This window comes from Phoca vitulina, unplaced genomic scaffold (assembly GCF_004348235.1).
Source record: "Phoca vitulina isolate PV1807 unplaced genomic scaffold, GSC_HSeal_1.0 scaffold12, whole genome shotgun sequence".
Lineage (NCBI taxonomy): Eukaryota > Metazoa > Chordata > Mammalia > Carnivora > Phocidae > Phoca > Phoca vitulina.
The window spans coordinates 25,062,310-25,076,566 of record NW_022589715.1 but is presented as its reverse complement, the minus strand read 5'-3'; the positions used below and the strand labels follow the sequence as shown (position 1 = coordinate 25,076,566).

Genomic DNA, 14,257 nt, shown 5'->3' with positions numbered 1-14,257 from the left:
CGGTTGCCTAACCTCTCTGAACTGCTGGCTGTCTTCTCACCTGTAACATGAGCATCAGGCTGCCCACTTCACAGGTTTTGAGGGTTGAATTAGGTGACACAGGTCATGGGTCTTGCCGAAACGAGGTGATCAATGAATATCAGTTTCTCTCCCCTCTTGTTCCCTTTTTCTTCTGGGGTGCTCCTTTGCTCCCCGGGGAGAGGAGGCTCCAGCACAACTAGAGGCAGAGGTGAGCAGATACCCGGACTCAGGCTCATTGGAGAGGCCAGCTTTGCTTAGAAAGAGGGTGGGGATGTGTCAGGCAGTGGGCTGCCCCCCCACCCGCCTACATGCCACCTGGGGCGTGTCCCCCGTGCTTTCCTCACCTCCTAGCATCCTGCCTTTCTATCTCCTCAGCCAGCTCCTCGCCAAGCAGGGCAGAAGGGAAAGGAAGTCAAGGAGCTACCACATCGCAGTGGGGTTCACCAGGGAAGGCTGTCTGGCCAGAGCACAGGTGGGGATGCACTTGAGTGGGATGAGCTTCAGGCTCTGACCCCTTGGCCCTGCATCCTTGGGGAAACACAAACTGAAAAATTTTCCCCGATTCCAAGCAAAAAAAAAAAAAAAAGATATCGAATTGTTTCTCGAAGTCTTCCCCACTGAGTTTATGAGCCCCGCCAGTAGCTCCTGAGCAAGCTCTACAAAAATGTTGGCAGCAAGCAGAGACCAAGAAAACAGTGGTGTTTCTTAACTTAAACCAAAGTTGGAAAAAATGAGCACCAGTAGAGAGGGAGAGGAGCCCCAAACTAGACATTTCTTTATTTGCTGTTGCTATTTTGGGTCCGGCAGGCTGGCCCTGTCTGGGGGAGGGCAGGGGAGAGACTGGGGGTGGAGGGGGAAGGGGGGGTCAGGCATTCCTGCCATCTCCCTGGGGCTGGTGGTTTGGAGGGAAAAGGCCACTCACCACCCCAGGGAGGGGACAGCTGAAGTGAACAGTCATGGGAGGTTGCCAGGGGATGACATGCAGGGTCAGGACCTCCTCCAGGCTTCACCGAGGATGAACCAGAAGCAGAGAGGCTGGGTGAAGGGGGAGACTGTCATTGCCTTGGTAGGCCCCACACCCCTTCCTTTTCCCCTTACCTGGCCTGGGCTCTCCTTCGAGGGATCCGGGCCTCCCCAGCCTATTGGTGACCTCTTACTTCGGTCCCCCCTTTCTGCTTCTGAAGCCATCAGAATTCCTTTCTCCTCTCATTCAGTGCCCTATTGCAGAGGAGGTACCCCTCTAGGCCCATGCTCACGAAACCTAGGGGCTTAATGTGCTACTTTCTCAAGGGGACAGTGTGTTGTTCTGAGAGTGAGGAGCTCCTGCTCCTCAGGCCACATCCGACCATTGATTTCAATCCAACGGTGAAGTAGTTGTGGAGGGTAAATGTTTTATGTTGGGTTGTTGTGGTTATTGCATTTTGGCAGAGCTTCTGAAAGTTTCAAGGTAATAAGCAATTGAGGACCAGTGACTAGTGGTTAACATGCTGATAAGCACTTGAAAGGATAGCAATATCAGATGGCACACTAACATCTAGCCAAGACAAAAATAACAAAAACACCCACCCCCCAAAAAACAAACCAAACTGAAAATTGAGGAGGAGGCCTTAACCTCTTCCCCTTCCAGACCTGGATCATTGTATCTCCTTCAGAGATGTGTTCTAGAACTGCACTGTCCAATATGGCCGCCGTAAGGGGCTATTTAAATTTAAATTAACTAAAATGAAATAAAACTGAAAATTTAGTTCCTTAGTCGCTCTAGCTGCATTTCAAGTGCTCAATCACCACATGGGGCTAGCGCTACCATATTGGACCGTGCGGTGTTAAACCGTTTTGTAGCAGAAAATTCCACTGGGCAGGGTCATTCTAGAAGAGAACAGAAATGGAGATGTGGTGGGAGAGGGGAGAATGGGGGACCTGGTCTAGGCCTGGCTCGGCTTCACAGAGAGTACATAGGTGGGGATGATGCAGTCTTCTTTGGAGAGAAGGAATCTTGGCAGGTGTGGAGAAGCCTTCTTAATTATACGTTCCCATTCTGTGAAATTCTGGTAAGTCCTCCAACAGGACAAATATCTAAGGGTGTCAGGCTGCTGGGCCCAGGCCCTGGAGGACCCCCCAGCCCGCCTCAGTGGGGACATCCTGATCTTAAAGGGGACTGTGGGTTTCTGTCTTTCTCTGGTACCCAGTATCCCATGGAGGGGGTACCCGGAGCCCGGATGCCAGTGCAGATACGGGTGAAGCTCTGGTTTGGGCTTTCTGTGGATGAGAAGGAGTTCAACCAGTTTGCTGAGGGAAAGCTGTCCGTCTTTGCTGAAACCGTGAGTGCTTGCTAGCCTGCCCTTGCCTGCCCCCTGTCCCCCAAACTGCGCTGGGCCCTACTCACTTCTCTTTATTGCTCACTCTCCAGTATGAGAACCAGACCAAACTGGCCCTCGTTGGGAACTGGGGCACGACAGGCCTTACCTACCCCAAGTTTTCTGATGTCACGGGCAAGATCAAGCTCCCCAAGGATAGCTTCCGCCCCTCGGCCGGCTGGACCTGGGCTGGAGACTGGTTCGTGTGTCCAGAGAAGACGTGAGTCCTGGGCAGGGAGGCTGGGGGGCCCCCTCTGCCCCGGTCCTTTCTCTGGAAGACCACAGTCCTATTAATTGCTGTCCTTGCACCTCCTGCCCCTACGCTGGTCACAGGGGCTCCCACTTGAACTCTTCCAGGGCTAGGGGCTTGCTAGGCGGCATTGTTTCTGGAAGGGCTCTAACAATGGGAAAGTCCTTTACTATTAAACTAAAGTTGGCCTGCATTTGACTTTGCATCCTTTCATTGCCACCTTCTCCCAGATGCTACAGCCTGGTTCCTCCTTCCCGTGCCTGAGGCTTCTCCTCTCTCTCTGTACCTCTCAGAACAAGGCCGTCTGGCTGCAACACTGTCCCTACCCCTTTCTCCTCTCTCATTTCCTGTTTGGTTGATGTTCAACTGGGTTTCTTTCCTTTTCTTTGTTTAAATTGAGGTATAACATATATCAAGTACGTATGCAAATCTTAAGCGTACAAGCTTTGATCACATTTTACATTTCAACAACTGTCCACCTGTTGAGCTTCAGTGACCCACCGGGCTTTTGGTGTCTTCGGCTTCCTTTCTCTTTTTGGTGTCTTTCTCTTTCTTTATCTTGGGTGCTGGTATATTCTTCTGTCTGGGAGTGTCTCTAGGTCCCCCTGGGTCTCCTTTCACTCTCCACCTGGGACTCTCTGCCCCTCCTTTCCCTCTCCTCTCCACCTTCTTGTTGTTGGTGGGGTGAGGCTGATGCAGGAAGCTTGGCTGAGGCCCCGGGGTGCTCTGCTGGAGGCGGCGGGTGTGGGAGGGATCTCTTCAGCAAAGGTTCTGACCCCCCCACCCCCTCCACCCCCAGGCTGCTCCATGACACTGACGCGGGCCACCTGAGTTTTGTGGAGGAGGTGTTTGAGAACCAGACCCGGCTCCCTGGAGGCCAGTGGATCTACATGAGTGACAACTACACAGATGTAGTAAGTGGGTGCTCCAGCGACAGGTGGGCTTTGCTTTCCTGGGGTCCTGGACCTTGGGGCTCAGGAGGGGCCTATGGCTCAGAGAAGATGGGATGTTTTCTCCCCTGCTCCCATGTCCCCATCTTCATGCTCTGGTTTCCAGAGGGATGTGTGAGGTCCAGGGCGGATAGGACACTGATCTGGAGTCCCACCTGGGGCTTCAAGGATGTAGGTTGTCAAGTTGCATCTTTTCTGCTTCCCTGATGACATCTGTCTCTTCTCAACGCTTGCCTGTCCTGTGTTGCCCTAGAATGGGGAGAAGGTGCTTCCCAAGGATGACATTGAGTGCCCACTGGGCTGGAAGTGGGAAGATGAAGAGTGGTCCACGGACCTCAATCGGGCTGTTGATGAGCAAGGTGGGCAGCACATGGAGCCCGGTGAGACATACCCCAGCAAGCTCAAGAGGCGTGCTGGTGGGACAGCTGAGTGCAGGCCTCGTGCCCTGGGACACTGGCCTTCACTAGGCTTCTTCCTCTGGGGGACTTCCTGGATTGGCCCTCACTTACAGCTACAAATTAAGTCAATTATCACTCATGAGCCTGTGACTGTGCCCGGGAGGGAGAGATAGCCTCTGGAGAGATGGGGAACGGCTGGGCAGTGACCGACAGGCGCCCTTCCCCCAGGCTGGGAGTACAGTATCACCATCCCCCCGGATCGGAAGCCAAAGCACTGGGTTCCTGCTGAGAAGATGTATTACACTCACCGGCGGCGGCGCTGGGTCCGCCTGCGCAGGAGGGACCTGAGCCAGATGGAGGCCCTGAAGAGGGTGAGTCCAGCAGATGGTGGTGGGGGGGTGAGGCGCTGGTTGGGGGAGGCCAGCTGGGCACAGGTGCACGCCTGTGTGCAAAGACACATGCATGTGTGCTCAGGACATGTGTAAGGCATGTGGGCTCCCTCGAGATGCTCACAGATCACACCCAGTGCATGCACAGCTGCTCACAGGTCACAGCACCCACGCAGATCATACCGGTACACCCCCGGATGCTCACACCCAGATGCTTGTGACTGTGCAAGGAGACAGTACTTGGGATTGCATACAGACCCAGAAGGTGCCAAGACACATGGATGACCGAGTCTGTGGCCTGGGGTCCTGGAGGCAGAGTCTGAGACAGGGGTTTGGCTGCATGGAGCTTATTGAAGCAGGGTGCTCGGGAGTGCGGGGAGCCAGGATTCGGGCTCAGGCCAAGTCAGTTACGGCCTGAGCTGTGGCTTGGGGAGGGGCGCACCCTGGAGACCACAGAATCATCCTCACCTGGAGGCAAGGGGGCTGGGGTTTGTACCCTCTTGGTTGTGTCATTGGCTGCAGTTACTGGGAGTGGGCTGAGGCCCGTCTCCTCCCCATGGAGCCTGCTCCCTTCAGCCTGGGCAAGTCCCTGCTGGAGCTAGCAGGAGAAGATATAGGCACCAGGCTGCTGAGGATGTATGTGCCATGTTGCCGGCTGGTGCCTCGGTGGCCTCTGTCAACGTTTACCAGAGGACGTGTCCGCAGTGCGAGCACACATGCCCACGGGCATGCCCAGATACCTACAGGACAGAGGCGTGGAGTGGGTACATATGAGTGAACACAATGCACGCACCTGCTCTTGGAGTCCCCCAGATGCCCATGTCCTGCACAGCCTCAGTGCCTGCCTCCCCAGTCCCTCTTGTGCCCTGTTCTTCCTTCCTAAGTAGGCATTTGAATTTTGGCCCAAGAGCCAGGCCTCCCCCAGTCCAGGAGTAGCCTTTGGCATGACCCAAATTTCTTCCTTTCTCTTTGGGCGCAGAGAATCTAGAGAGGGATGTCACTGGGTCCAGGGAGAAGCAAGGTTTTAGGGCAACAGACTGTTCGTGGTGTCATGAACCGGACAGACTCCACTCTCCTTGTAGGGGCACCCAGGGGATGGAGGCGAACCTTGTCAGGCAGGGGGCCTCGCCCGCTCTGTCACCCCCGACGTCCCTCCCGGAGAGAGATGTGGCTGCCCTCCAGGACTGGCTCTTGTTACTTAGTTCATGGCTGGAGCCCGAGGGGCACCTGAGGACAGTGTCCGGTCATCAGCTGGATAAGAAGGGGCTTCGAGGCCTCCCTCCAGGCCTGGGAAAGGGTCCTCTCGAGGAAATGCCAGGGGGGCCCTCCACAGCTGACCTAGGCCTAGCCTCGGGGAGAAATAGCCTGGGGTCGGGAAACAGAATCTTCATTGACCCACTTCTATTTTTATAAGCTGGGATGTGAAGAAGAAAAGGGAAATGACAAGAAAACCTTGGATTCATGAAATCCACCCGTAATCCAAGTAAACAAACAAACCCAAAGCCCAGGGTTTTCATTGCTGCTTTAGCCTATCTGCCCTCTCCGGCTCCTCAGATCCCCACAGCCCAGGGAGCCTCTTCTCCCCCTGATTTTCCGACCTGGACTCCTGTCATTGCAGAAGCAGCTCAGGGCCCCCCTCCTCCAGGTGGCCTTCCCAGCTGTTCCCACCTGGAGGGTGCTGGTGTGGAGTGGGTGGGGAATCGTGGAGGGCAGGCCAGAGAGGGGAGAGGTGCCGCAGGAGCCCAACCCAGGGTCTCCCCGTGGGGCCGCCAAGCAGGGCCTGAGTCCGTCCTGTTGTCCCCATGCAGCACAGGCAGGCGGAGGCCGAGGGTGAGGGCTGGGAGTACGCCTCGCTCTTCGGCTGGAAATTCCACCTGGAGTACCGCAAGACGGATGCGTTCCGCCGTCGCCGCTGGCGCCGCCGCATGGAGCCGCTGGAGAAGACTGGGCCTGCCGCCGTGTTTGCCCTCGAGGGGGCTCTGGTATGTCCCTGGGCCTGTAGTGGGTCAGTGAGGTGCGGCTTGCTTCCCCAGGGTTCTTCACGGCTGAAGCGGGAGCCCCCAGGATAGGACTTTGGAGGGAACATCGGCTGGTCACCTTGGCTTTAGTTCCTTTGGGGTCGCCTGTGGGGAAAGTGGATGGTAGTCTGGGTGTCCTCCTAATATAAAACAGCTCCTTCTTGGCACTGGGAGACCTGCTGCTTCTTTGTGTGGTCAAGAGGGAAGCAGGCAGAGAGGGTCTCGGTCCGAATGAGGTCACGGGTCTGACCTCTGACTGGAGCCAAGGGACCTGGTTCTCCTCGAAGAGCCTGGCTGCCACAGGGTGGGTCTGAGAGGCTTTGGCCTAGCCCCTGGGAGTAGCCAGAGAGGTCTGACGACCCCTGAATGTCCTTGGTTGGACACGAGTCCTCCTTGGTTGGACCGAAGCCGTCTCATGGCATCCCTGAGATTTTGGGGGAGAGATGTACCTCAGAAACTGAACCTCAGGCTGGTGGTCCTGACTTAGAGTACACTTTCTGGAGCCAGTAAAATTGGGGTCAGCTCCAGGTTACCAGGGTCTGGCTGATGTGTTCCCCCAAAAGATGAGCAGGCCCTTCCTGGACAGTCTGAGTAGGGTCATTCTCCACTCTGTTTTGGTCTGGGGATTCCTGGAGGTGGGAGGAGATGCCCAGCATGAGGCCCTTCCTCTGAAATCCAGCCAGGACTGCCCAGCCCCTGGGGTTTTGGACTGTGACTCAGAGAGCAGGTTCCACCAGCTTTGAAAGCTGATGGGATCTGAGTGTGTCCATGTGCACCAGTTTTGTGTGTGTGTGTGTGTGTGTGCGCATGTATGTGAGGATTTGGTCGGAGGGAGGACCACTGGGGCTTTGTCCTGAGCCAGGGAGTACAGAGGACAGGCCCAGGATCTGACAGGATGGATACGGGGAAGGGAGTTGAGACTGGTGATGGTCTGAGGGGGTTCCATCCCTCTCAGTCCTTGATGGTGGGCCAGGTCCAGGGGTGGCAGTATGGGAGAGGAAACCCCCTGGGGGCCAGATAATGCCAGATGTCTGATGATGTCTTGGGGCCAAGTTGTGGGGTGGCTGGAAGGAGACGGCAGAGCTCTGGGCCGCTGGGCTCGTGCTCGGCTGGGCGGGAGGAAGTTGCTGTCCCAGCTGGAGCAGCCCCAGCTGGAGGTCTCATGGGGCAGTGCTGGTATGCGCTGACCCCCTTTGTCCTGTCAGAAAGGGCCTGGCCTGGGCACAGGGCAGGGCCTGGGGGTGGGCTTGTGGCTCCAGCTGAGGGATGGGGGGATAAAGGCCTTGGCAGAGCTCAGAGTCAGGGTCTGAGAAGCCTGGGTAGGTACCCTAAGGAATAGAAACTCAGTGAAATGGGTTACAGAGAGAAAAGGAGTTTAAAGGCTCAGACGGACAGGAGAGCCCAAGGGGCGAAGCAGGCATTAGGTCTGGCAGGAAATGGGGGTTCGCCAAGTATCCCTGGGACTCTGTCTCTGACTCGCTCCTCTGTCTTGGCCTCGTTCTCACACTGGCTCACTCTGGGTGGTAACAAAGATGGCGCCGACATCAACTTTACAGCCAGCAAAGCCCTGCTAGGTGAAATAGCACAGCCCACCCGGCATCCTCTGTTTCCCTCACAGCTGGAGACCAGAGGGGAGAGTGCTGTTTTCTCTATAATGCCGTGACAGTCTTGGGTGTGACTGACTGGCTCTCGTGGCCATGTGCCCATGCCAGCCTGAGGGTGAGGAATGGAATGTTCTGATTGGCCATGCTGGGTCATGCCCCTTTTCTGTAGTTGACAGCACCATTAGGATGCAGAGAAGAGCGTCTGGAAAGGAAAAAAAAAAAAAACCCTGCAAACAGTGCTGGGCAAAGAGCTACTGATGATGGCCACAGGACTCTGTTCAATGAGCAATAGGGAGCCGGTGTGGGTTGTTGAGCAGAGGAGTGCTCTGGTCAGAGCTGGGCTTCAGGGCCGTTAGTCAAGTAGCCATGGAGGCTGGTTAGGGTGGAAGAGTGGAAACCATCAGGAGACCATCAGGAGTCTCGGTTAGTGATCTGGGATGAGGTGACCATCTGGGGTGGGAGCTGGGGGCTGGAGTAGAGGGAAGTACAGAGTTTGGGGAGGGTCAGATGGGCCCAGAGGCTCTGCTGGGTGCATGGTAGGGCTCCTCCCATCGCCGGGCCACAGGGTGGGTGGGGTGGGCCTGGGGCCGCGATGAGTTCATGGTTGGCCCTGGCAGGTCTGACACACATGGTTAAGTGCTGTGTGAAGGAGGCGGATCTGGCAGTTGCTTGCCAGGCCGCCCAGGGCAGGGAGGCCAGGGCCGTGGGAGAGAGGACGCGAGGCCAGAGGTAGCCAGAGACACATGGACAGCAGTGTGGATGGGTTCTGGGGCTGGCCAGGATCTGGGGGAAGAAGATGAGCAAGGCTGGGGCTCCACTGCCAAGCTTTCATGGCTCGGTGACTGGGAGAATGAAGGGGGGCACTTCCCAGAAACAGAAACCAATCCGTTTATTCTTTATGTGGGAGAAAATGTCGTGAGGGAGCATTGAAATCAAATGTCAAGTCAACAGACGTGGGGAGGTGGTTGATTGTGAAGCAGATGTGCCTTGCCTGTGCTATGCAGCAGAAACCAACATAGGGAAGCCCTCTGAGTCCTGGGGGAGCTTGGCTGACACAGAGAACCAGGGGCAGACAGTGGTTGGAGAGGCTGGATCCCACAGACCTGGAGTTGGAGGACACAGTTTTGGAAAGTCCTTAGGTGTGGCCAGCATTTGGACAGGGCCACTGGCCCATTTGACAGTAACTGTCTGGACCACTCTGTACTTCAGTGACTCGAACCTCCATCAGCACCAACACACACACACACACCCTCTCCTTCATGGTCACCTAGATGTGCTCCTGTCCCCGAATCTGCTGTCCTTCGTCCTGGGAGGTACTGATGGCACTGGGGCTAACATCCAGCCTGCATCATGGGAGCAGATGGTAGGGTTCTCTGGGTGCCCGGACCCCGCTACTGTCTTGGGTGCTGGCCTTGTCCACTGGTCACTGATGTCTGCTGATTCTCTTGGCTGGAGCATGGTGGGATAGGCGAGGCTTCAGAGTGGAGCAGATTTGGTCTGAATTCTGCTTCCTCTCTTTCCTAGCTGAGGACAGGTCACTTACCCTTTTAGCAACTCTGTTATCTCGTCTGTGAAAGTCACTGCATCCTAGAGTCATTGTAAGGGGGACCCACCTGACACATGTAAGGAAGTGCTTCTCAGGCTGAGTGAACATAGGAGCGATGTGGGGGTCTTGTTAAAATGTGCACTCGGGATTCCGTGTCTGGGTGAACCCGAGAGTCTGTGTTTCTAAGAGGACTCCAGTGATGTCAGTGCTGCTGGTCCAAGGACCACCTTTGAGGGGCGAGGATGTGAGGCACGTCGGGCATCAGGAAGATGAGGGAGGTGGTCACATTGCCCTGCTCCCCCCCACTTGGATGCCTTTCTGAGAGAGGCAGGGCGTATCCATGACTGGGTGAAGGTGTGTGGCCAGGGTCCTAGAGAGGGGAGCAGGGAATGATGATGTGTTCTCCTTGCTCCCTGGTGAGAGAACAGCGATCTTTGCTTCTAATGATCCCCTGATCTGATGGTGGAGGCCTGGCCTGTGGGGAACTGTTGTCTGATGAGGAAGAGAGGCATTCCCATGTGAGTACAAATGAACCCAGTAGGATCTGCATCTTTGAGGTGCTGGAGGGCAGAATAAGGATCTGCCATGAATGCTCTGGCCAAGAATGATGGTGTCTAATGAGGGAGGCTTCTTGGAGAAGGATGTTGGGAGGCAGACCTTGAAGAAGTCTAGGGAAGCACCGTGGGTGGTGACCAGGTGGTCTTCCTGGTAATCTGACATTTCTGGATGCCGGGGCCCGAGGACCAGGCCTGTGGTGCCCCCTTGCCTCCTTCCACCCCTCTCCTGGCCCTCTGGTCCACCAGCAGGCTGCGCCTTGCTTGCCAGTTGCCCTCCTGAAGACATCTTGCTGGAAGGCAGGCCCTGTCTGTTCATTAGCACGGGCAGTCTTTCCCTGAAACCTTCTGCTGGGGCCAAGCCTGGCTCCCTCTGTGGAGCGGGAGGCCCTGGCTCCGTCTGCTAATCGTCTGCTGTCTCCATCCCGAGCATTATTTTATTTTCGTATTATTCTTTTTCCAGCTAATATCCTGGCATTCCCAAAGACACCGGTTTCATAATCTTCCTGGCGTTCCCAGGGAGCTGGGAAGCAGAGCACAAAGCGGCTATTATAGCGCGTTCCATCCAGCCTCCCTCTCCTCGCCCCACACCCCTTGCTGCCGCCACCGGCGGCTCCCACCCAGGCACCCCTTCCCGACGCCACCAGCCTCTCTGGGAACTCTGGTGACGGCTGCTGGGATGAGCTCACAGAATCCATCCTGTCGCCCTTGCCCTGGGCCTGCCCTCCATGCGCAAGGATTTTTCCAGAGCCCTGCCTCTGTGCTTGGCCTGGAGTATTAGGAAGGGTTTTCTGAGATGCCTGAGCCTGGGCAGGAGGGAAGGAGACAGAGACTCGGCAACATGTGCTCAGAGCCTTGGAGATTTTTAGAGCTGGAAGGAACTTCCATGTTCAAAAGGTGCTCTCCACCTGGCTTTGGATCCCCTTGAAATTGGATGCATAGTTGTGGGTGTGCGGGTGTGATCCGTGTATGCAAGTGTGTCTGATGTGTAAGCACATGGATGATGTGTGCGCACACACAATATGTGTGCAACATGCCTGTGTGTGTGATATGTATGTGCACATGTGTATGAACGAGTACGATGTGTGTGCATGTGTGATAACGTGTGTATGTGCACTGTGGGCGTGTGTATCTGTGATGTGTAAATTCTGGCTTAAGGTCTGTGGTTTTCTCCAATTCTCAAGGGAATTTGGGAGCCCAAAGAGGAGAAGAATCACTGAAATCCATTTTACCATGTGCCAAAGATCAGGCTGAAAGCTTTTGTGCATGGTCTCTTTTTATCCTCACAGTGACCCCAGAAGACTGAATTCTATTATTATACCCATTTTACAGTTGGGGAGACTGAGGTTCCATAACTGCACTGTCTAACACAGTAACCACTAGTTGCATGAGAGTATTTCAACTTACATTTAAAGTTATTAAGATAAGACAGTTTAGTTCCTCAGTCACACCAACCACATTTCAGGTGCTCGAGAGCCACACCAGGCTCATGGCTACCATATTGGACCGTGAAGCTATAGAACAGTTTCATCATTGCAGAAAGTTCTGTTGGACAGTGCTGTTCTAGAACAACTCTGAGCCCCTAATATTACTCCAGAAGAAACTGAGGCCTGAGAAGGGGTTTGCCCACTGGCACAGTATGAGTCAGTTTTAGAACCAAGACCAGACAATGGGCTCTTCTGTCCTCTGTCCCCAAGTTCATATTCCCCATATTCCCACTCCCATTAGGGCATAATGTCCTCCTAGAGAAGGCCCTCGAGTGGGGTCCTAGGGAGGGTGCTGGGCAGCTGGCTGGAACCCTCGGCTGTTGGCATTACTTTTCCCATGCAGCCATGTGGCTTGGCTTCTCTGGAACAGTAGGGCTGCTAGAGGGGAGCTGGCACCGCGACCCCCACCCTGAGAAGCCTCCGGTTGGTCGTCTGAAGTCTGAGTCCTGACCGGAAGTGGAGAGGATCTACGGAGACAGGCCTGAGATGCCAAGCCCCAGCCTAAGGGCAGAGATGGGCAGCTGCGAGTCGGAAGTGCTGGGAGGGGGTCAGGGAAAGGCTGGTGCCAGAGAGGAGTAATTTGGGATTTGAGCTGCCTGAAAAGGAGGTCAGATGTGGGTGAGGAGGGGAGGGGCCGTCTCTGCACCTGGCTGAAGCCCTGCTGTACGCAGAGTACCCGGGCCTAGTTCCTAGAGTGGGCACTTGGACCAAGGGTTGGTTGGTTATCCGGGAGGTGAGAGGGGTTTGCCTCATTAAGTAAACCAAATCCCCGCTGGGTCTGCTTAGGTGGGGGAGGTGATTCCATGTTTCCCTGGATTCTGTTTCTTGAATATGCTAATTGAGCACCTGTTCTATACCTGGTTTTGTGCAAGCAGGAGCTAATTGGAGGCTGGCTGGCCTCTCAAGCAGGGACCTCCCTGCCCCTCTTGCTGCCCCCCTATGGAAGGACCATTTGGGTAATTCCTTGAAATTGTCTCACTCCAGACTTGGATGCTGAAGTCTGGAGGGTCCAACTGTGTGTCTGTGTACCTGAGACAAAATGCCAGCACGTGGGGGTGCACGGGTGCCGAGGAGTGTGTGTGTCACAGCTGGGCAGACGCAGTGGGGGCCCCGTGTGTGTTATTGTAAATGCACTGGGGTCTGCATCCATAATTGCTAGGGTGACCCTATAACTTATTGTCCCAATCATGCTGGGAAACAGGCGTAAGCTGGGGCCGTCCCAGACAAAGTGGGATGTACGGTCGTCCTGATTACGGAGGCGCTCTGGCACGGGGTAGAACCTGCTTGAGTGTTCTCTGCAACCTCCACATTTGGACACACGGGAAGTCAAGAGGGGCACGTGTGCACGCACACACTCGCATACACACAGACGCCTGCGCCAGCCCACACGTGGCACCGCGGATTCTCCAGGTTTCCTGATTCCATTCCCAAGCTCCCCGGGGGCTGGCCGGTAGTTTTGCAAGGATTTTTGCAGCTGCTTCCAAGCCCCGGCTCCAGCTGTAAATTACATGGGGTTGCACCGCTGCCTGCTCTTCTACTTAAAGTTGCAATCAGCCCTGATTAGGAAGGGAGGTCTGTGTTCCCGAGTTGCCTCTTTTAAAGTGTTCTCCTCCTTCGGCCTGGCCTGCTAGCCTCTGTGGGCTTTCCCTGGAAGTTCAGGCTGGGCGGCCAGGGCAGTGACGTGGGCCCTGGGCTCCCTAAGGCCCTGACTTGGCGCTCAGCCCTGTCCTGCCCTGGAGCCCTGCTCAGGTGCTGAGTTCTGATGGGGAAGCTGAAGCTGGGAAGAGCCCGGAGGGGCTGTTGGGAGGCCCCCCGGCTCTGTCAGTTAATTTTGCTGTGCAACCCTAGGGAAGGTATTGACCTCTCTGGGCCCCAGTTTTTTCACTTTCAGGATAGGGCTGATAATAACACAGCAAAAATAATAACCTCCCCTTCCAGAGCAGGGGTCGGCAAGCCTTAGCCTACAAGCCTAATCTGTCCTTGGCCGTTTTGCATAGACAGGGCTTTATTGGCAAGTGCCCGGGCTCATTCGTGTCTGCATTCTGTGGCTACTGTCTGCTACAGGGGCAGCTGCCCTGCAAAGGTGAATGGATTTACTCCCTGGCTCTCTCTGAACAGCGTTTACCAGCTGTTCTAGAGCATGTGCCTGGGCCAGGCATTACTCTGCCCTGTTTGTGTATTATCTCCTTTCATGCCCCCCGCAGTCCTAGGAGATAGGGTTTATCACTACTCCCAGTTCACAGATGAACAAACGGAGGTACAGAGAAGGCAGGTCATAGTGATTCTAGGGGTGTTTCCTCACATGAGCATTAAGAAAAATTCTAGGGATAACAGTGGGGTGGTTCAGAGTTTATAGCATACTACCCTACGTGGCTGTTGGTTATTTGGTTGTCCCAGCAAAGCCAGTAGTGAGGAAGAGGTCCTGGCAGTTCACCCTAGGGCATGCTGGTCAGTGTTTAATAACTGGTTCTCCAGAAAATAAAAAAAAAAATCCAAAAAACAAACCCAGTCTGGTTTGTAGTACTTGCTGGTTTCCGTGGTGTAAATATCCCTGCTGTGGCTGATTTCGAGCTAGCAATGAGACATCGCTGAGTGGAGATGGGAGGAGACGAGCAATGGCAGGTGGTTATATAGTATTTCCAGCCCACAGATATATTAGATGTAAATAACCTCAGGAGCGGAACAA

General features: G+C 55.1%; 1 protein-coding gene across 15 annotated transcripts in view; it reads left to right on the top strand.

Annotated features, from left to right (window-relative positions):
• Positions 1–14,257, top strand: part of DYSF (dysferlin) — a 202,959-nt gene that overhangs the window by 95,356 nt on the left and 93,346 nt on the right. For all 15 annotated transcript variants that reach the window (XM_032410734.1, XM_032410730.1, XM_032410732.1 and 12 more), the window contains 6 exons: positions 2,208–2,339; positions 2,429–2,595; positions 3,425–3,539; positions 3,829–3,934; positions 4,202–4,344; positions 6,171–6,344. In XM_032410734.1, the coding sequence (XP_032266625.1) occupies positions 2,208–2,339; positions 2,429–2,595; positions 3,425–3,539; positions 3,829–3,934; positions 4,202–4,344; positions 6,171–6,344 (837 nt within the window). The remainder of the gene's footprint in view (positions 1–2,207; positions 2,340–2,428; positions 2,596–3,424; positions 3,540–3,828; positions 3,935–4,201; positions 4,345–6,170; positions 6,345–14,257) is intronic.